This window comes from Mercenaria mercenaria, chromosome 9, assembly GCF_021730395.1.
Source record: "Mercenaria mercenaria strain notata chromosome 9, MADL_Memer_1, whole genome shotgun sequence".
Classification (NCBI taxonomy): Eukaryota; Metazoa; Mollusca; class Bivalvia; order Venerida; family Veneridae; genus Mercenaria; species Mercenaria mercenaria.
This window is the reverse complement of record NC_069369.1, coordinates 34,580,450-34,603,754: the sequence shown is the minus strand read 5'-3', so window position 1 is coordinate 34,603,754 and position 23,305 is coordinate 34,580,450. Positions and strand designations below refer to the sequence as shown.

General features: G+C 33.9%; 1 protein-coding gene and 8 non-coding genes across 9 annotated transcripts; 1 reads left to right on the top strand and 8 right to left on the bottom strand.

The window, feature by feature from the left end:
* The first annotated feature begins 174 nt into the window (after positions 1-174).
* On the top strand, positions 175-262 carry Trnay-gua (transfer RNA tyrosine (anticodon GUA)). The gene is given in 2 exon segments: positions 175-211; positions 227-262. It is a non-coding gene; the product is annotated as a tRNA-Tyr (tRNA).
* Positions 263-2,479: 2,217 nt separating this feature from the next.
* LOC123546103 (homeobox protein HMX3-like) lies at positions 2,480-4,942 on the bottom strand. The gene is made up of 2 exons (XM_045332292.2): positions 4,777-4,942; positions 2,480-2,965 (listed from the first exon to the last, which is right to left on the bottom strand). The coding sequence occupies exons 1-2, from the start codon at positions 4,940-4,942 to the stop codon at positions 2,481-2,483; spliced, it is 651 nt and encodes a 216-aa protein (XP_045188227.2). The 3' UTR covers position 2,480.
* A 3,482-nt stretch (positions 4,943-8,424) lies between these two features.
* Trnay-gua (transfer RNA tyrosine (anticodon GUA)) lies at positions 8,425-8,514 on the bottom strand. Its single transcript is given in 2 exon segments — positions 8,425-8,460; positions 8,478-8,514. It is a non-coding gene; the product is annotated as a tRNA-Tyr (tRNA).
* Positions 8,515-9,470: 956 nt separating this feature from the next.
* On the bottom strand, positions 9,471-9,558 carry Trnat-agu (transfer RNA threonine (anticodon AGU)). The gene is given in 2 exon segments: positions 9,471-9,506; positions 9,522-9,558. It is a non-coding gene; the product is annotated as a tRNA-Tyr (tRNA).
* A 180-nt stretch (positions 9,559-9,738) lies between these two features.
* On the bottom strand, positions 9,739-9,826 carry Trnay-gua (transfer RNA tyrosine (anticodon GUA)). The gene is given in 2 exon segments: positions 9,739-9,774; positions 9,790-9,826. It is a non-coding gene; the product is annotated as a tRNA-Tyr (tRNA).
* A 1,935-nt stretch (positions 9,827-11,761) lies between these two features.
* On the bottom strand, positions 11,762-11,849 carry Trnay-gua (transfer RNA tyrosine (anticodon GUA)). Its single transcript is given in 2 exon segments — positions 11,762-11,797; positions 11,813-11,849. It is a non-coding gene; the product is annotated as a tRNA-Tyr (tRNA).
* A 177-nt stretch (positions 11,850-12,026) lies between these two features.
* Trnay-gua (transfer RNA tyrosine (anticodon GUA)) lies at positions 12,027-12,114 on the bottom strand. The gene is given in 2 exon segments: positions 12,027-12,062; positions 12,078-12,114. It is a non-coding gene; the product is annotated as a tRNA-Tyr (tRNA).
* Positions 12,115-12,266: 152 nt separating this feature from the next.
* Trnay-gua (transfer RNA tyrosine (anticodon GUA)) lies at positions 12,267-12,354 on the bottom strand. Its single transcript is given in 2 exon segments — positions 12,267-12,302; positions 12,318-12,354. It is a non-coding gene; the product is annotated as a tRNA-Tyr (tRNA).
* A 4,132-nt stretch (positions 12,355-16,486) lies between these two features.
* Positions 16,487-16,574, bottom strand: Trnay-gua (transfer RNA tyrosine (anticodon GUA)). Its single transcript is given in 2 exon segments — positions 16,487-16,522; positions 16,538-16,574. It is a non-coding gene; the product is annotated as a tRNA-Tyr (tRNA).
* Positions 16,575-23,305: the final 6,731 nt, after the last annotated feature.

Here is a 23,305-nt window from a genome sequence, read left to right as displayed (position 1 = left end):
TGAATTCTGCAGAAATAAACTTCATTACTTCTTTTTGCACAGACTGAATCCAGTTTTTTCTAATTACATTATATTTTAAAATTACTCATACCAAGTACATTACTGATAATACAACTGCCGGCAAATCCAATGTACTTCAATGCACTAAATTTGGTAAAATGGGGGAAGCGTGTTCCCGTGATAGCTCAGTTGGTAGAGCGGAGGACTGTAGTGGATATCAACTGTCATCCTTAGGTCACTGGTTCGAATCCGGTTCGCGGGACTGTTCCTTTTTTAACTTTTACACCGACATAATCTAGTTAACTTATATAACATATTTAATTAAAGTTATATTATAGAACCCGTAACACACGCGGTGTCATACGTCATAGATTTTAAATTTTGCACTGACACATATGTAATGCATTAATTTGTATTACGCTCTATTATTCTTAAGAACATAAGTACATTTATAAACGATGACAGGAGCTCTGTTGATAGAGCGGAACATTCAGTATAGCACATATTAACTATAACCCTTAGGTCATAGTTCGAATCCGGTTCGCGAGCCGTCTTTTTTTTTTTTTTTAAATCTAATTAAGAGGGTTTTATATTTTGGAAGTGAATTTTGCTGAATTATACTTCATTATTTCGAAATTTTGCACAAATATATCCAGTTTTTTTCCTTACAGTGCAATTACTCCTACCCGGCAATACGCTAATCGATAAATCTGATGTTCTTCAAGAAAAACCACTTCGTAAAGCTAAACAAGTCTGTTCCCGTAATAGCTCAGTTCGTAGAGCGGAGGACTGTAGTTGGTATTAACTGTCAACCTTAGGTCACTGGTTCGAATCCGCTTTGCTAGACTATCACTGTTTTTTATGAATTTGGCAGAATTAAAATTCATTATTTCTAAATTTTGCACAGACTGAATCTAGTTGTTTTATATGACAGTAAATTTACTCATACCCAATACTTAACTTAGGTCACTGGTTCGAATCCAGTTCGCTGGACTGTCTCTCCTTCTTATTTATTTATTTTATTTATTTTGTTGGGTTTAACGTCGCACCGACACAATTTTAGGTCATATGGCGACTTTCCAGCTTTAATGGTGGAGGAAGACCCCAGGTGCCCCTCCGTGCATACTTTCATCACGAGCGGGCACCTGGGTAGAACCACCGACCTTCCGTAAGCCACTCTCCTTCTTAACTGGTTAAAACGATTTAATATTTTAGAAGTGAATTCGACAGAATTAAACGTAATTATTTCTAAATTTTACAAGGAATGAATCCAGTTTTTTTATAACAGTTAAATTACCGTCACTGTTTTAATACAACGCTCGACAAATCCAATGTACTTCAATGAACTAAATTTGGTACAATGTGAGACGTGTTCCCGTGATTGTGATTGCTCATTTGGTAGAGCGGAGGACTGTAGTTGATATCAACTGTCATCCTTAGTTCACTGGTTTGAATCTGCTTCGCGGAACACTTCTTTTTTTAATTGGTATCAAGGGTACATATTCAGTATAGAAGTAAACTGACTATAAATCATATTTCATAATCTTTTAATTTTGCACCGACAGAATCTAGTTTACTTATATAACATACTTAATGTCTTAAATAAATCTGTTAAATCTGATGTTCTTCGACGAAAACCACTTCGTGAAGCTAAACAAGGTAGAGCGGAGGACTGTAGTGGATATTAAATGTCATCCTTAGGTCACTGGTTCGAATCCGGTTCGAGGGACTATCACTCTTTTTAAACTGGTTAAAAGGGGGTTTAATATTTTGAAAGTGAATTCGGCCTAATTATACTTCATTACTATTAACTTTTGCACAGACTGCAGTGAAATTACTCATACTAAATACGTTAATATTAATACTACGCTCAAGTAACCCAGTGTATTTTAATGCTTTAAATTTGTGAACTGACTTTAACTGTCATCCTTGGGTCACTAGTTCGAATCCGGTTCACCGGACTGTTTTTAAACTGGTACCAACAGCACGTTTTACGGAAGTAAACGTTTAAAGCTACTTAATAATCTGGCTTTAGATTTTTCTCATATTGAAGGCTGAACATTATTTTCAAATCAAAAACAACGGCTTCTTATACATTTTATCAGTTTGCCAGTGTAAAAAGAGGCCAAATTGACTAACCGACATTGACGTTCGTCGAAGCATTAAGGATTTGAATTAAATAAATATACATTTTATGTAAAGAAATTTAGAAACAGGTTGTCTTGGTTTCTTTAAGATTTTAATGGTACAAAATTAACATAACAAGAAACAAGATATAGCATATACAAACTCCTCACGAAAAACATTCAACATATTCGTTAATAGTATTTAATATCAGTAACGGGTTAGATGAATAACAAGCAATCTTGCTTGTCATAAATCATTTCAAAACACCGAACAACTTTTCTTTGTGTTAAAAGTTCAGAGTCAAAAATAAAGTAATCTGCATCTAATATAGTCATTAATCTATTTGTACAGTTTTAATAGAACACAGGCTGTCGAAAGAACGGAACTGGTGGCACTCCAGCATTTTGTCCTCTCTGCGCATGTGCGGCAGCCGCAACACTGTTGCATAGAAATGGTGACAGAAAAATTGGCGGGGTTTCCTGTGTAGGAGAAGTTTTGCCATCACCATTTATTTGAGCTTTCCATTTATTTCTACGGTTTTGAAACCAGACTTTCACTTGTGTCTCTGTTAAGTTCAATGAGGTGGCGATTTCCGAGCGCTCAGCACTTGACAAGTATCTTTTGGCGTCAAATGCTGCCTCCAAATAAAATACCTGTTGTCTAGAAAATACAGTCCGTGTTTTCTTTTTTGATTTACATTTTAATGATTCTGAGTCCGTGAGCAATTTTCTTGGCGAATGTTGTATGGATTCGTTAGAATCAGTGTTTGAAGATGGCGAATACATTTCGTCACCGCTGTCGTCACCAGAATGTTTCTCATCGTCTACAGATTCGCTTCCTGTAAAATAGAACAAAAATGCAACAGTCAGGTTAAATTCTTTTTTTAAAAAAAGAGAGTTGTATCCTCGTATTATGCTAAATTCCTATCATTCATTGACTTTATATTGGCGTTTATTCCTTTAACATTTTCTTTCTCGGTAGAAATGTCAAATCATACGAATTGCTGTGTTTGAATATATTAAGGCTGTATTAACATTTCTCTTTTGAATTATAGTAATTTATTATGAGAGTACATTTTATGATATTGTTTGTTTTTTCTTAGAGATTTTATGAAATACAACTACATATAAAGTAACGTTTTCAATGAGTGAAAAATATATTTAAAAAATAGTTTTAACTGGTACGGAAAAATAAAGTGTGCAAAATTTGGTTAGAACCATTAAAACTGTGAAATGAAATGAAAAAAAAAGTGTTTGCGTCATATGAAAGATCAAACTATCTTTCGCTCGTGAACACCAGATCTTACATTTTCACTTATGGCCGCACCACCCGTGAAACTATTGCATCTGGTAACGGATGAAAGATATTTCGGTTGTACACTGAAATGTATTTTCCAGCAATATCACTAACCCTTAGCCTGCTGGTGTCAAGTGATTCTGCCTTTGCGACCAGTGCAGACCAAGATCAGCCTGCACGTCGCCATTCAGTCAGTATCTTTTTGGTAAGCACCCCTTTTAACAGTTAATGGTACTGTCCATATTGAAAGATGGGCAAGTTTATTATAGAAATTTAGCAGGGTAAGGCCTAATATGCTATATGATAGCCCCATGTGGTTCTGGGACGATCTGTGTATGAAAAGAATTGGAACCGCTGCCTTACCCTTGTATGATCGTAAGAGGCGACTAATAGGATCTTAACACTTGGTTTTGCAGTAACTCTGTGATTCCAGCAGGTATGCAAATTTTGATTCCATACCTAGTGTTTTTTTTCGATGTAAATGAGATGTGGAACCAAAATTTGTAGTCCTGTTTGGCGTCATATAACCTATACTGTGTTGGTGCGTCGTAAAACAAAATAAATAAATAAATGTCACGCTTTTTTGTTCAGGTGGAAAACAGAAACTAATTAGAATAAGGATTAGTTTTGCACATTCACAGTAACAGATTGTTTTTTTATGGATTGTTAAAAGAATAAAAAAAGGTGTTATATATTATTCTAAAGATAAACAGAAAGTCTAAACGTTTTTAAAAACCAACAATTATTTGGTTAGATTTTTTATTTGTATATTTTCAAACATTTTGTAGCGACAAAACGAAACGATTGCATGCATATTTTTATATAAATGGGGAAGAATCGATAATTCTTGAAAAAGAAACGCATGTAAAAAGTGGGTAAATGAATATGTATTACGCATAATAAAAATTGAAAAATAGTAACCCGGAATTTTCCTATTAATTTCTTTTCGCTCATGCATGATAAGAGAACCAAATACGTTTATACGTAAAGTAAAAGAAATAAGGCCTAAAAAATTCTTTGTTTCCGGTAACATGCTCAAAAAATTAGGGTAGGAAGGTCGGAATTTTTTTTATTTATTTAATTTTTATTAACGGAGACTTTTCGGAAATTATTTTTGTGTCAAAAAATGAATACAAATAAGGGGGTTATGCCTTTAGAGCATCATTAAGTTGATTTCTAACATCACTGACCACGTCTAAAGCATAAAAAGTGCAGTTTTGCAACTTTTTGTCAAAAAGTTGAAAAAGAATACTCTCCTAGGCCATAAAAACATTTAGGGTCGGGCCAAAAATTTAGGGTAGGTCGGGATACCGGAAACAAACAATTTTAATAGACACTTTAAAATTGACTTACCCAATGACTGTCTTAATCTGCTATCTAGTGCCTCAGTTCCAAAACTTGGCCGTGGGTTCGTGTATTTGTCTTCAACATACGGAGAAAACTTTGGTACCGTCGGCCGTCTGTTTTCTGATGATAAAATACTGTCTATAGAAAACGATAGAGTTTTCTTTTCTTCCATTGTTAATTTCTCTATTTTATTAAAGTTTGTACAAAAATATACTTTTATTTCCAGTTATTCACTATTTTCATCACAGTGTATAAATACAAATATCATTAGTTTTAACTTTTGTCCGTTTTTGCGCCAAATTCCGTTTCGTTTTGTCTGCCACCTTTTACATGCACTTTCTATTAAATGTCTTCATTTCTTTCTTCAAAAATATATTTATAGTAAATAACATATTCTTTTCATAATGGCAAAGTGACTATTAGAGTAAGTGAAGCGGGTTTGACTTTTGACCACTGGTCATTTCAATTTATACCCGTGATTATAAGGGGCGGTGTGACTTATGAAATTAAACTCTCACTTTTTACATTCTGATCCTGATCAAATTTGGAGATAACCACAAATGGTCATTGGTCATTAAAAGAACCATCTCGTTTGTGTCACTTCAACCCTATTTGGTACAATTATTGTTTAAACGCCTTGTTTTGTTCAGGGTGGCACGGCCAAACACATAGGGGCTCGACCTACGATAGACGAAATTACGCCCAATTCATAAGAGAAAGATCGGATAATTGATAAGTTTTCATGTCAAATTGTAATATACAAAGTGAAAATACTTTGATCATCGGGTTTTCAAGATGTTTATCGGTCACTTTCGCCTACGGCCAACTGATGGTCACTAAGACCCGGTATTTAGAGCGCGCTGATTTAACTATCGCAATGTGTGTATGGGCAGGGACGGGGGCGGGCCTCGGAACTCTAAATTACAGTGAAAAGATTACAGCAAATGTATTGAGAATGCCTTGCACGAGCGGTGGCTTTATATCAATGTTTAAACAAACTATCTAATTACGCTATGATCAAACTTTGCTTGATTGATTTGTATTCTCTCGGCGCCACAAAGCATGTTCTGCACCTGAAATTATTCTAGCCTTTCTGACTTTGTACCTGTGGACGACGTACGAACGACTTTTCTCTTTTCTTTGTCACTTGCGGTGCTCGGTCTGTCGCTGGTGCTGGGTATCCTATACAGTTGATGCAGCGGAATGAATACCCTTGTTGACACTTGCCTCTTAGGTTTAAACAGGAAGTACATTATTTATGTGACTCAGTGCTCTGATAATACACAAGAGTAGATAACATGCACGAGTTTTTCGTTCTGCTTTTAGTAGGTATGAAGCTCAGGCAAAACTGCATCTGGTAGGGCCTACACAAAGAGCTCAGTGATAGCCAAAAGCTACAAAAGAAACCACATGACAGTCTATATTTTTATAGGCTTTGTTTGTGCATTTTAGGCAAATCTATGGTCCATGAAAGATTTGTTTCTCTAGTTTTGCGGTCCGGCACCCAACGCAACTGGAGAATCACTTATCTACTTGAAATTAAGTTGTTCTCTAAAATCCTTGAAAATGAAATGAATTGAAGGTTTGGTAAAGGTCTCCTAAATGATTTGACCATTTTAAAAAAGCCAGGTCTAACTCCGAAGTTGAGGTACACTAGAAAAATGTACACTTTCTTAAGACATTTCTCTTGCCAGTTTTGAAATGTGCATATCTACGTTCCAAATTTTATGTCTCCGAAATCAGTATAAAAGTGCGAGTTTACATACATACATGTTGTTTTTATTGTATCTTGATAGATGACTAGATACAGGATTTTTTATTGAATCATAAAGGTGACTTGTTCAAATATATGTTTTTCTTTCTGTATTTTTGCTTTTGCTTTACATAATATCACGACAGAGTGTAGTAATATAGATTTGTCATCTAGCATTCTTTAAAACCATCAGTGACTACACATCTTCATTTGAAGATTTTTCAAATAACGTTTTTGTTCAAAATCCGCAACAAATATATGTTTTTCAATTGATATGAGCATTACGAATCTGAAGTGATTCAGCCCAGAGTAATTAAATAAATTCGAATAAACCACAAAGAGATTCAATTTTACGATCAGTTATTTAACTTTAATGCAATTATTTCCAAATAAATAAAATTAGCGAAGTATTTGAAATGTTTCTATTACATTAACATTCCGGACATTAAATGATACCCTTAAAGTGAATTACTGATGATTGTCTACCCCTGACGCATCATCCGTTCGTACAGTGTTACCGCATATATAACACAAATTACAGTGTTTTAGGGCTGTTGACTTACCGAAATTGTTTAGTGCATCATTATGGACTACGTTACGTAACGTAGGTAACAAATACGTTACATTCTTAGCATTCTATTTTGTATCTCTTTATGGGACTATTTATAACAAATGGATCATTAAATCTAAAACTTTGCATGTTGAAAACGTAGTTTTAAACCAAAGAGCTGCGGACAAGAAAACATATTACTAGTTTAAACACCATCGTTTACGGTTTATATATTTATACCAGATTTATATACTCAATATAGCGCCCTTTTTTATAATAAACACGTTCAAAGGAACGATTGAATCCCTGTAGCTAGCACGAAAATATAATTGCTATATATGAGCCGTGTCATGAGAAAACCAACATAGTGGCTTTGCGACCAGCATGGATCCAGACCAGCCTGCGCATCCGCGCTGTCTGGTCAGGATCCATGCTGTTCGCTATGGGTTTCTCTAATTGCCATAGGCTTTGAAAGCGAATAGCATGGATCCTGACCAGACCGCGCGGATGCGCAGGCTGGTCTGGATCCATGCTGGTCGCAAACGCACTATGTTGGTTTTCTCATGGTGCGGCTCATATGTAAGATGCACGATATTCTATAAATACGGAGCACGCAAAGTTGCTAGTTTTTAGGTTAAAGTAGTGGATAATCCATTAAGAAGAAATGAAATTTCTTTTCGGCGCTTCACTTTAGAAATGTTTCTATCTTCTTTTATTATATTTTGAAAGTATATAAACATATACATTGCTTTTTGGAAATTCATTTTAAATCTGTATACTTACACTTAAGAAACCTACTACTTGTGAAACGATGTAAGTCACTACAAGGAATGAATTGGCTTACCCAACACCAAATTTCACCAAAGCATAAAACTACGGCTAAGCCCCTATAATTCAGATTTTTAATGTGTTTTATACAGTATTCCCTGCTTGAGATTACCGTGTCATCAGTCTTCATATCAGTTGTATGTCATATTAGATGTGCAGTTACAGAGGGTTATATCCCCGACATCACGCAAAAAAGGTTAAAAAATTGAAACAAGTCATTGTACAAAAATACTGTCCCCCACCCCAAGCAGGAAATAGTGATTAAAATAAAATCTTTTTGTATCGTACGAGATGGGATGGGATAGGTGTGGTGGGGTTGGGTAGGGGGATAGCTGTAAACTTGATGAAAAAAAACAACATTTTATTCCATTTGTGACTATTCCTGTAGCTGTAAACTTGATGAAAAAAAAACAACATTTTATTCCATTTGTGACTATTCCTTTCTTTTACTCACACAAACATTCTTTGATTTGGTTATAAGTGTTACTTTGTTGTAGTTTTAATTTGATAAAAGAGAAACATGTCCCGCGAGCCGGATTCGAACCAGCGACCTAAGGATGGCTTGCTTCTTAACCACTACAGTCCTCCGCTCTACCAACTGAGCTATCACGGGAACTGTTTTCTTAGCTATATAATAGTTATCAAATATAAAGCATGATGCATAAGAACTAAATATATGTAAAAAGCATTATAATTACATAATATACATTAATTTATTCCGAATATACATACTGTAGGAGACTAATTAGATCTTTATTTTTTTATTGACACTAAAAGACAAATTTATCAACAATGACTTTCACCCAACATGGTAGTTTATCACAATGATATCTCATTGTATTTTAACATTAGATCTGATATTATTATAATAAATTAATTTGATAAGTTTGCTTGAAGATTATCCTGAAGCGTATAGAAGAGTGGCCAAGTGTTTGTTCTATATGAACCGTGAAGCCTGCATTTGAGATATACAGAGACTCGAACGTCGGTAACGAATATCAAATATCCATAAAAGTCGTCACATCATCAAATGATGAATACATTCGTTGACAAGGATTTCCAATTATAAATGGCTGAGTTGATTAACTATTACGTAGAAAATGTTGTTGTGGCGTTGTCACAAAACATTCGCAGTTTAACCCTTACACTGCTAAATTTCTATAATGAACTTGACCATCTTTCAATTTGGACAGTACCATTAATTGGTAAAATGGTTGCTTACCAAAAAGATACAGACTGAATAGCGAACAGTGCAGATCTTGATCAGACTACACGGATGTACTGGTTCATCATGATATACACTGGTCTCAAAGGCAGAAATATGTGACGATATTTGATCAATTTGATCAAAAATATATTAAGCAAAACACTTGATCAATAATTACTCTCACTTTTATGAAGATAATAGCATTATCGAATAGATATATTATTATTTTTTTTAAATATCCGCTCAAAAAGATATTGTCCTCCGTACAGTTAATACTAAATGCATCAAACAATAAGCAGATTAAACTCTAGTGGAAGTTAAAGCTCAACTAGTAATCTGAACCAGCTTTGAAAAAGAAACTGTCCCGCGAACCGGATTCGAACCAGTGACCTAAGGATGACAGTTAATTTCCACTACAGTCCTCCGCTCTACCAACTGAGCAATCACGGAAACACACTTGTCAGCCTTTGCAAATGTATTTATGTACATTAGATTTATCGAGCGTAGTATCAATTAACTGAATTAAAACAAAAGTGGATTATATCTCCAAAATGTGAAAATTTATAATTCAGCGGGCGTTTTCTCCCAAAATATGCACGCCTTGTTACCAGTTTTTAGAAAAAGTAATTGTCCCGCGAACCGGATTCGAACCAGTGACCTAAGGATGACAGTTAATTTCCACTACAGTCCTCCGCTCTACCAACTGAGCTATCACGGGATCACGCTAAATAAGTATTAAGCCTATATTAAGTATATGATTCACAGTCAATAAGTAATTTATTATATATTATCAGGTTTTGTTTTATACTAGTAAACGGGTATTTTCTTAATGCAAATGTATACTTAACAATTGGAAACTGAAGTAATTCCAATCTGGATAATCATTTTTTTGTTGTTGCCAAAACGGACATTTCATGAGAATATGAAATCCGATGGTGAAATTCAAGTTTTAAACACGATATAAATGAAATTTTTACTTGTTCGTTAGGATTTCTTTTCGTGAAAACAAATAATGTAGTAATGTTTTTATTGGTTTAAACTTTATTTATGTGCTTTGTAAAATCATTTTTCAAGTCACATTATAAGTCGTTATATATATGTACATATAATATTCATATTCTGCTTTATAAGTTATTTCATGTATTGAATAAATCTAAAAGTAACGAAGTAATATATTAATATATATATATATATATACATTATTCACAAATACGGAAATATGTGACGACATTTGATCAATTTGAGTCAAAGGTTATATTAAGCGAAACACTTGGTCAATAATTACTCTCACTTTTAAGAGATAATAGCATTTTCGGATAGATGTATTAATGATTTTTTAAAAATCCGCTCAGAAAGATATTGTCCTCCGCTCTACCAACTCAGCTATCACGGGATTAAATTTTATAAGTCTATCATATATTGCCAATGATTGCGTCATACAAAACATAAAATGTCAACATTTTTATACAGCGGATCATCTGTTGAAATTCCGTTTAAGTTATCGCAGATTCTTAAAATGTATACTTTTCTATTTGAATATGTTCATCTAGTTCAAGAAGACACTTTGGTATGGAATATCATTATACTCAAAAAGTTTGTATGGGAACCTCTATAGCTAATACCAAAATATTCATAAAGATGTGAATTTAAAATGTACACCTTGAAGCCTGCCTCTTAAGTTCCACAACACATATTTTCTAAATTAAACCGTGTATTAAATATCTGATGTATTCTGCTACTGTTTTGCACCACATCGGTTTTAAGACCTTTGGGACTTGGATCACAGAGATGTGACCTTTAATATCACACAGCTAAACGATACCAATAAAATGTTTTTAAAGCTACGTTATTTATCCTGTCTTATTCACGCTAGTTTTAATCTTATATAATTGAGCAGCACCATGAGAAAACCAACATAGTGCGTTTGCGATCAGCATGGATCCAGACCAGCCTGCGCTTCTGCACGGATGCGCAGGGTGGTCTGGATCCATGCTGGTCGCAAACGCACTATGTTGGTTTTCTCTTGGTGCGGCTCATATATTGATCATTTGAATTTATTATTACTTATATTCTAAATCAAGTTTATCTTCGTCTTACAAAACTATTGATAAAGACTGTTTAAGACAACTGCTGATAAATCATGCACATATGAGCCGTGCCATGAGAAAACCAACATAGTGGGTATGCGACCAGCATGGATCCAGACCAGCCTGCGCATCCGCGCAGTCTGGTCAGGCTCCATGCTGTTCGCTAACAGTTTCTCCAATTCCAATAGGCTTAAAAAGCGAACAGCATGGAGCCTGACCAGACTGCGCGGATGCGCAGGCTGGTCTGGATCCATGCTGGTCGCAAACCCACTGTGTTGATTTTCTCATGGCACGGCTCATATATATGTACCCGCGAACCGAATTCGAACCCATGACCTAAGGTTGACAGTTAATAAGTACTAAGTACTGTACTGTCTAAATCACCTTAATGTATCGTTATCAGGTTTACACAATATCTTTGATTAGTTAAATAAATTTAAAGGCTCTGACTGGCTGATCACTTCATTTTCGTTTGTAAGTTGAGAGCACTGTGCAGTCCTCTACTCAGTCAGTTTAACTAACGGGAAGACACACATAGTATCGATACGCTTCAAAAAAATAGACAGTCCCGCGAACCGGATTCGAACCAGTGACATAAGGATGACAGTTAATATCCACTACAGTCCTCCGCTCTACCAACTGAGCTATCACGGGAACACGCTTGACATCCTTTACAAATGTATTTATGTACATTAGATATATCGATCGTTGTGTCAATTAACTAAAATAAAACAAAACATGATTCTATCTCCAAAATTTAAAAGTTAATGATTCAGCGGGCGTTTTCTTTCAAAATATGTACGACTTGTTATCAGTTAAAAAAAGGAATTGTCCCGCGAACCGGATTCGAACCAGTGACCTAAGGATAACAGTTAATTTCCACTACAGTCCTCCGCTCTACCAACTGAGCTATCACGGGCACACGCTTGTCGTTGTTTAAAAATGTATTTATGTACATTAGATTTATCGAGCGTAAGTGGGTTCTATCTCCAAAATTTGAAAATTAATCATTCAGCGGGCGTTTTCTTTCAAAAATTGTACGTCTGTAACCAGTTTAAAAAAAAGAAATTGTCCCGCGAACCGGATTCGAACCAGTGACCTAAGGATGACAGTTAATATCCACTACAGTCCTCCGCTCTACCAACTGAGCTATCACGGGAACACGCTTGTTACTGTGTATATACTATATATAATAACAGTTTCGTTAAACAATATATCATACCCGCTTATATGTCATTTAATAATATCAATTAGAAGATGTGTCTTATAGATTCTTAAGTCTTATTTGTATCTACTTCGTACTGATTATAAAAGCGTATAAATCAGGTAGGAAAACTTATAATATAAAAAATTATATAATTTTTTTACACGTGTATTACTTTTATCACATGTTTTACGTACTGGAATTAAAGTATAGCAGTTACATAATTTTGGTATTATACTAGTGTAATAAAGCTTTGAAACTGGCGTCGTTTTAGGTTAGAAATGACTTGGTCTATATCTTAGGTAAAGATAGAAGGAAGTCTGATGTTTCAACAGGAAAAGCTAATATATGATAAAAAGAATATTTCATTCTGAATTTATTAAACTCGTTTAATGCTCGTCAAAGCCTCACATTTTATTATCTTATTCAAGTCATTAAATGAAAAGACACTCATATAATATCCTCTATATAATGAATATGAATGAACAAATCCGTCATTAAATAAATTGTTAATATTTTTCTTTACTCACATTGAACGATTTAACATGTTTATATTGCTCAACTGACACAGTTTCCTAAATCATTAGCAGTTAATAGCATTATTACTATTATTATTTCTAGGCAATTCTTAAGATGTTTCTAATATTTGACACACAGCTTCTAAAGCGGAGTCGCGCTCACGAACCGGATTCCAGCAAGTGGCTTCACCCGTTCTACGAGACAGGTCTGTGAAATGCATATAAACAAGTGACCTAAGGGTGACAATTATTCTGTTCTTTTCCATTCTATTATATTCTATTCCGACTATGCATTACAACTCTTCGCTCTACAAGTTGAGTTACCACATGGTCGCTCTTGATAAATTGATATACAATTTTGAATAAAGGGGCTTACAAACAAAGAGACGATCCCGCGAACCGGATTCGAACCAGTGATGTAAGGATGGTAGTTATTATCCACTACAGTCATCCGTTCTACCACCCCAGCTATAACTGGGACACACTTATCGTTACTAACATGTGTACCAAATTACATCACTGCATTTATATCAAACTTCAAAAAAAAAATAAATAAAATAAGTTACGCTAATTGAAGTTTTCCGCTCTATTAACTGAACTATTTGTCTCACGAATGACATATACTAGTAATTAAAGATGTTTATTCATCTCAATTTAAGCATTGTCTACATATATGACGTAGAAGCTTGCTTGTTTGTGAGCTTATTCATAGTCGCCACCGGTAACCCATATGGGTGACCTCCAAAAAATAGTGAAAATATTAGTGGTAGGGTAATGCAAGACACAGAAGTCGTTCCATATCCAGAAGCTCCTCTGGTTTTTTAGTGTGTCAGTTAAAAAGCACCCATACCCATACACGGAACTCTAATCTCAATGCTAGTATTTATAGATGGAGGAGCGGGGGCTCGTACTCACGACCGCTGAGTTCATAGTGAGACTATTACTACTGGACCGCTGCGTACGCTGTAAGATACTTAAGGGCGAGATCCACGACTATATAAGTATCCACAACCCTAAGCCAATGAAAAACTCCAACCTTATCTGCTGCTTATCAGCGATTATGCAACAGTACTTAATTGGGAGGGCATTTAGCACTGCAGGGGCCCCAGCTTAGACCACGAAGATAATAATAACAATAACAATAACAATAACAATAACAATAATGATGATGATGATGATGATGATGATGATGATAAACCGCATGTATAGTGAAAACTCCGTAACTTGGTTTTATTGAAAAACAATAACTGCCAATGTCATAATAATGAAAAACGAACTTACCTTAGCGAAGTACTTGCCTTTTTATACACTTAACAAATCATTTTTTTTCTTCAAATATCTGGTGATTTAAAAGATCGATGGTTAATAACAGGTCAAAGTTACAGCAAAACTAAATAATGCAACCATATACAGTTGAACCTGTCTTTGCAGCCACCTGTAATATGCAGCCAAATCGACTTGTTGCCCTAATTTTAACTTGCCTTAAGCAGTCACCTGCCATAAACAGCCAGATCGTGTCATTCCCGCCGTGGTTGGCTGCTTGATACAGGTTTGACTGTAAAAAACTTATTTATCTTAATACCTCAATGTATTTAAAGGCCTAGATTTTGGCAGTGGGTCAAGGGATTTTTGTCTTCAACAGCACAGTTGGGGGCTAATGACCATCACAGTATGGCTCCAATAAACAAGGGTCATTGTTTATTGGAGAGTCAGTCTACCTTACAAGTGTATCTATTAGTGAGAAGGGGAAACGATGTAATTTATTTTAAATTAATGAATAATTGATAACTTTTAAAGTTATACTAGTTAGTTTTTTCTTTTGCATTTCTATGTAAAGAAACATATTTGTTGATCAAACACAATAATAAAATAACCAGAAACTTATTTTCACAATAATGAAATAATGAGAAACTTACTTAAAGAAACATGCAAGTTTTTATTTTTTCAAATTCTGTTTGGAGAATTGTGATATTTCTGAAAAATGTGACTTTCACTTTTCTAAAGCTTGCAGAATACTGTAAATAACATTGTCTAAATTGAAAACAGAATGTGAATTTCAAAGTTACAAAGCAAAGCATGAAAAAAAGTCCCTTTTGGAAACATACTGAAAATGAAAATTGAGTATAGATGGAACACAATAATTTTATATTCAAATAATGTTGATTACATGAATACATGAAAATCAGTTTCCAAATCAAAAAATATTGTTTGTCAACACAAAGAACTCAGGAAGTTTTCACTATACTTGCGTTTTATTATCATTATTATTTTCAATATTATTACTGTATCTTTTATTATTTCTATTGTTATTATTATCATTATTATAACATTAAAGTAATAGTTATTATCATCTACATAATATCAAAATAATAATTATTATTATTATCATTCCACATTTACTGAAGAAAAATTAATTTCTTTCAACTCCACTGCACACATCTTCATGGTCTAGTTGGGGTCCCTGCTGTGCTAATTGCCCTCTAATCAGTTGCTATTACATAATCGCTGATAAGGAGCAGATAAGATGGGAGTTGTATATTGGATTTGGGAGGGGGGGGGGGGGGGGGGGGGGTATGTGGAATGATAATAATAATAATTATTATTTTGATATTATGTAGATGATAATAACTATTACGTTTTTACAGTAAAATGGAAATACCGCGGGCGAATTATTCCGATATGAACTTCTGCGATTTGACCCCTATTTTGATAGGGGGACAGCTTGTTCGAAGACACTTGAAAACATTTGCGAATGTTTGTGGGATTTCATTTATTTTCCTATGCAAATTATGCTTCTACATAAAACTATGGGTATAGGAAGATCTTCACAATAGTCACAATATAGTGACCGACAGTATGAGCGCGAGTAGCGTAAATGAGAGAATTTTTTGGCTGGACATAAATGTGCTCAAAAATATACTAGCTAGGACAGTTTTATTATTTTTCTGGCTGTTACAAAACAATGGTTTTATTGTATGTTTTATGATTTGTTCTTGTGCTAACTTTCCAAACTTCAGCGTATATATATATTTGTGTCTTTTTAAAAATGGGACGTGGTCATAAAATGAGCTAAAATATAAGATGGTTTAAATATTATTATTGAAATTTCTTTCAACAGACACAAGATAATTTTTAGACGAACATTGTATGTCAAATTTCAGAAATTTTGTTTCATGTAACGGTTAAGAAACTGGAAAGCAACTAAGCGTTGAATTAAAACAAGTTACATTGAAAATCAAGTTTAAATTATGTTTGAGTAAAAGACTAAATTTTTATACAACTACAGAAAATTACAATTGCTGATAAACCATAAAAAATTGCTTGTGTTAATAAAGAAAGAGAGTCTCACGAACCAGATTCGAACAGTCACACGCTCCTAACTGAGCTATCACAGAAACACGCTAAGTTTAATGACTTTAATAAAGTCAAAGTATTAGGTATGTGTAATTTCACAGGAATAAAACAAATCTGGATTCAGTCTTCAAAATTTAAAAATAATCAAAAATGATTCATTCAGATTCCCTTCCACATTATAAAACCGATGTAACCTGTTTTAAAAAAACAGACTGTCCCGCGAACCGGATTCGAACCAGTGACCTAAGGATGACAGTTATTAACCACTACAGTCCTCCGCTCTACCAACTGAGCTATCACGGGAACACGATTGACAACCTTTACAAATGTATTAATGTGAATATGTCACTAATGTATTCGTTATGAATAATTTCGCTGTAAAAACTGGATTTAGTGTAACTTTGGAGTACTTAATATGCTTTAGTCGAAATAATAGGACGTTCGGGACACAAACTTGATCGACTGTCCAGATTAAAATTAATGATTAGCGGGGTATTGTGCGACTGTCCCATTGATCATAAAATGAGCTCAGCTCCCAGATTAGTCGAACGAGTAGGGATATAGTATGATTCAGCGGGTGTCGGTGTAAGATGTTAAAAAAAGAGACAGTCCCGCGAACACTATGTACAGTCCTTCGCCCTATCACGAATTATAATACTAAATATGACATCATAATCAATAAGATTTACACGTATTTATATATATCTGTAATCATGAAATGATGCAGTAAAACGAATATTGAATGCTTTAAAATTATTGGTATCACTTTATTTATGTACTTTGTTAAAGCTGAATTATCATTATTCAGATCATATTTCAAGCCGTTTTGTATTCATGTGCATGCAGCGTAAATGTTTTTTTGGGGAATGTTCAACCTTGATTTTGACAACGTATGTATTTTGAAAGAATTTAATGAAAAATATAAATTGGCAAAGAAGTATGAAAATCGGACTACAGATAAAAAAAAAAAAAAAAAAACGAATGGCAATTTAAGTATTATCAAATTAGCCATTTTGGCACAGTGGCGTATTCGTTCTTTCCTTATGTACGCATTACCAAAAAGGTATGTATAACAAAAATGTGCTAAAACAATTAGACACTTTCACAACCAAGTATATTATGGCCTACAAAATATTATTCTCTCGCTTGTTATTGACTGATGTACCAAATACGGTAATGCCATTGCAAAGAAAGAATGACAGATGTAAGATGAACCGGATTCGAACCTGTTACCAAGGACATACAACTACAAATATCAGATTCATTACAGTCCTCACAAGGGACACAAATATGGAATTATTTATACTTTACACAATCATATGTCATAAAAACGATTAAAATAATTGATCATATGTCATATTGCCAATGATTGCATCAGTCTTGATATGTCTTAAACAGAAAAAAAAAGTGTTTACGTTTTCATTCGAATGTCACGAGAACATTTGCTATTATCGAGTGAAATATTTTTAAGACATAAAGAAAACAGGAGCTTACCGCGAACCAATTTCGAACCAGTGACCTAAGGATGACAATAAATATCTACTACAGTCCTCCGCTCTACCAACTGAGCTATCAAAACATTTGCAATGTACATTATTTTTCAAACCAACTTCAAAGAGAAAAGAGACAGTTCCACGAGCCGGTTTCGAACCAGTGACCAAAAGATATCAACTGCTATCACCTACCGTCCATATATTTGTTACAGTTTAAATGCATTAAAGTATATGTATGATAACAAATTTAATAAACATGAGATAATCAAATGGAAATGTAATTTTATTACCATCTGCACTTGCCGAGATTGATCTCCAACTTTTAGGTAATATAAAAATGAAATTGTATTCGAAAATAAATGTTGAAGGAGTCTATATCAGTAAACACAACCAATTGTTCTTTTATTTCATGGCCCCTCAATTGGATTAAACAAATGTTCCATACCAACTATCAACATGTTGTCAAATTATCAAATTAAAATGCTTCAGTTAGATATTTCAACATTTTACTATAAATATTTACAATAGATACGTACTAGTATTTTTTGTTTATTTGCTTGGTAAGATATATTTATTCCATAGCAACTGTCTGGTATTTGAGTGTTTTTAAATCCACCTGTCAATGAGTGGTCAACGGTGAAATTATATATTAAGCATTTCAGAATTGAAATTAATTCAAATTTGATAACAGAATGCCCTACTATCGGGTAGCAATTTTTATAAAGGTGTTATTCCCAGACTCCCCCAAATCACAAGAAATAACTATAAATAGAATGAAATGAAACAAAAGGAATAAATCAAATTATCAAAAACTAATCATTTCTACTCTTCGTGCCTGTACCAAAATAACTCTATGCTTATGTTTTACTTTTGTGTGGGTACGAATCTTTTTATGTATTTTTGCAGAAAAAATCAAATTGAACATTAAGATATTTGAAATAGTTACAATCTGGACGATTTTTTCCCTTATGACGCAATGGTCCATTTTCAGGATAAGAAAATTTAGTATCGAACCAAATATAATTTAATCATTAGTTAATTTAAAGCATATATAGATAAACGTATCAACGGGAAATATAAAATGAAAATATGTTAATTAAACGCATACATTTAAATAAATAAAATTGTTTAAGAAATTTCGAAAAGAGAACAGAAAGGAGAACTTAAATAGGAAAACTGGATTAAATGTATTTTTTTCACTCTTATATTTTCCCATACATAGTCCTCAGGGTCAGTGCTTCGTTGTGAACAGATGCACATAAATATTGTTCTGAAGAAAAATCTTTAAGAAGACTCGAACTCGCAACGAACGATTTGATCATAAAATTTGATTATATATTCGCATTTTATCTGACTCAGCTATTTGCCACATACAAGTTTGACAGTTAAACCAAAAGGGAAAAATATACATTTATCTTGCCATATAATGTACATTCGTCAAGTAATGTAAATTGTTGTTCTACCAATGATCAAGGAATAGGCAGCCTTCGCGTTTGCGCGGGAATAAACGTTTTCTATGGGTTAAATACATGATTATCTATAATATCTTTGTCAAAGTGTCCTTCTTTTCCATTTCATGAAATATTTATTATTCCAATTTATGCGCCAATATATACAATTGAAAATTAAGTTTATCTTAAGTAAGATCTACATTTTACGCAAATACTGAAATATAAAATAACAATTCATTACAACTTTCGAAAATTTCGAATCAAAACTTATTTATTTTAAATGCTGTTGCATAAAAGCCCGGCCACAGATATGTTCTTACTTCACACCTTTAGGTGCTGTCTAAGTACGACCTGGCTAGCGAAGTACATTTTATTCTCACACTTTTCTCGCTAAAATGGCCGGTCACAAGATTGATACTTCTGATAAAATCTATCAATTGATACAAATTGTAATAAGATATTTGAATTATACCACAAAAGTATTTGATAAACGCTATTTTATCGCGTTTTATATCGTAGTTGCATTACTAAACGCATATAACTAGTATTTATACGTAGACCAATTGTCGGCCTGTTACGAGGGCCTTTCGGTAATTGAACCACATCCGTACCTCGTACCGCCCTTACCACTCTTTTAAAGGAATTTAGGTATAAAGCATTATCATTTCAACAATTTCAATATTGGTACAGCTAAAATTAACTTTAAATAAACAATGAAATTTTCAGGTTAAGGGAGAAAGCAAAAGGCCATAAGCGGATATATCTACTTTAACAATATTTTAGATAGTTGTTTTTTGACACCGGCGAAATTTAAATTACTTGCGTAAATGTGGGAACGTAAAATTCGCTAAAGGAGTCAAAAAGTTATCATTTTGTCACTTATCAGATTGGAGAATTGAAATTGTTTGTACTAGACTACTTGCTATCAACTCATTTAATCTTATGACTCCCTAAATGGGTAATTTATAGGTCCATTTTGTAAATCGTAATTTATAGGGGTATAATGGACTCATTTTAACTTCATTTTGCTGTTACATATATGTGTGTGTTTTCACCGTTAGATGCTACTACGAATACTGGTCCTTAAGCATTTTCCTGCTTAACCCTTATCATGCTGGACACGACTGATTCTGCCTTTGCGATCAGTGTAGATCTTGATCAGCCTGCACATCCGAGCAGTCTGATCAAGATCTGCACTGTTCGCCATTCAGTCAGTAAATTTTTGGTAAGAAACCCTTTTAACAGCTAATGGTACTGTCCAAATTGAAAGATGGACAAGTTCATTATAGCAGGGTAGGGGTTAAACAGTGGAAAAACTGATAGTACGTAAGCAGCTTTTTTCTTAAATTTTGGAAAAATTGATTTATTTTAACATACTGAAAAAACGTTTATGCTACTTTGGCATTTTAATTAAATACCTGTTCTCTTCTAGAAAAAATACATGCACACTTGGTTTTGTTAAAATTTCAATATGTTATTAAAGACACACTTTTCTTAATATACGAGAAATTTCATAAATATACTACATGCGGTTAGTAAGACACTGCAAAAATATAGAGAGACGCTAGAAGTTTGTGAGGTAGGGGAATATTTATAGACAGGAAATGCCTGCAGCAAATCGATATAAGTTATAACTGTTGGCTTCCTACTATTGCCTTCAAGACTTTCGGCACTTAGTATTTTTTCTGGTACGATAAGTCTGGAAATAAGAAATCATTTTTTTTTATTCACCTCCTCCCTAACAGGGATTTCGGGTCATGACAGATACCAGCATGGAAGCGGACTCAAGAGTGATTCAAAGAAGCAAACTAAACTAGTCTAAACTAAACTGAAATTTGCAAACATCATATTGAACGGAATTAACGCAAATGCAAATTATGTACATCCATTAAAATCATTTTCATTGTCAAATATGCATGTATAGTGATATTAGATTTAAGCAATTAGGGAATTTTCCAGTAGATGCAAAAGTTTCGTAGGTACAATAAATTTATTCTCAGATAAATGACAGCACAATTTCTTAAATGTGTAACTGCTGAGCCATGCTAATTACATAATATATTGAGGTTATGTAAACATTTCAAAATGATATCCAATATATTTTAGTATGTGAATGAAATTGAATTGCCATTTAAGGTATTGGACCCGTAATAGAGTACCTCCTTTTTGAAGAGTATTCAGTTCCTACCATAAACCTACTTTGGCTGCAATTTTCAGAGGGGGCGTAGGTTCAAGCCCCACTGGGACCAAAATTTTTTTCTCCATATTTTCCTTTTTTTCTAGTAAGTTTTTACTTCTTTCAAGACTTATTATGAATGTATTGTACAAAAGTGGAAAAATTTCATTTTATAAGCGATTTCTTGCTGTTCAAAGTGAAATTACCTCTGAATCAGGAGGGGTAGAGTTAGAAATCTTTAAAAATACTGAGTTACATCCGGTAAAAGTTCTCTATTTTGCCTTCATTCTTTAGAATACATATTGTGGAAGAAATGCAGGTAGGTTTTAATTATGCCCCAAGGTTATTTTTCGGAATGAAGTGAGCAAAAATCAAAACAGACCCACAGGATTCGACCTTAATTTTTCAATGTTGGAGTTAGAATTCTGTCTCATTAAATCTGTTTACTTGAGGCACCCTAGAAAAATGATATTTACAGTTTTATTTTGTGTTTTATAATTGTTAAACAATAGTTTGATGTTTCTTTTATAAAAATTAATGCTGTAATGAATTCTCTACACACGTTTTAGATAATGGCCATCGCATTGAAATTTGTCTCCACTTGAGCTCGAGGAAATACCATAAATTATACAAAATTAACAAAAAACGGCATGGTAAAAGTTGTTTAAAATTTGCAACACAGTGCGAAACATGGTCAACTTTAAGAATATACCAAACATTACTATTAGGGGTCCAATACCTTAATATCAAATTACGAATACATATAAACATAATATATATGAAAATACAATGGCTTAAAGCCAGCTTGAAGTGTGCGGATCACTTAAATCATGGGTAAATATCTCAAAAACAAGCACACGAACGCAAATGCAAATGCAAATTATGTACATCCGTTAAAACGTTATAAAATACGACGAATTAATACTAATTGTTCTTATAAAATACTACTAAGCAATACATATATACATAAGTGTACAATAACTAATCATGTTTTTTTTCTTTTTCTTTGGGTTTAACGTTGCATAAATATTGGTCCTATAGCGTTCTTAATCTTTTTTATGATGGAGAAAGATTATAGATACCCGCTTCGTGCATTATTTCAGGCACAGATCAGCGCCTGGTAAGAACCGTCGACCTTACTCAAGCCGGCTGAATGTTTTCCTCACATGAAGCAATTCTACAGCCCGAAGGAGGTTTAGCAGTGAGAAACAACTTATTCAACGCCAGCTTACTTAAGTGCTCGGCCGTTGAGGCTACGAAATCTGACTAACCTGGGTATATAAAATATGTGAAAAAAATAATATGAAATGAGGCACTGCCTTAATCGGGAATCGTTGCAGTCCATCAGCTTGCCCAGAAATATGCGTTTGTATCAATTCAAAGGTAGAGTTTGGAATAAAGACAATACTGTCCATATTTGTATTGATGTGTAAGATGTTGCGGTTCAGACAAGTTACGTGGACGATTGATTAGGCAAAAGGAAAAAGCGTATTCTTCCAAAAACTCCGAAGTCAGATGCTCTGTGCACGTGCCGGAAGGACACATTTTTTAATTCGATAATATATCTCATTCGGTATATATCACATGTTACCGTAGAGGGATCGATCCTGTCAAACTTTAGGTCCTGATACACATGTAACACACACAATCCCCCACCCACCCAACACCCCTACCAAATCATCGTATACACATATATGATAATAAGTAATTGGAAGTAATTTATGGCAAATTTGCTATCTACTTTTGCATTTGTCCAAAATTAGAATTATATGTTTATGGAACATAATTAGGGCAAACACTGCATTGTGCTTTCATATATTCAATCTTGCGATTTACATGTATGCCTTTGTGATTCTCATGTTCACATGCGTCCTTCTGACATTCCACTTTGCTTTGTTACATGACCATTTGTGC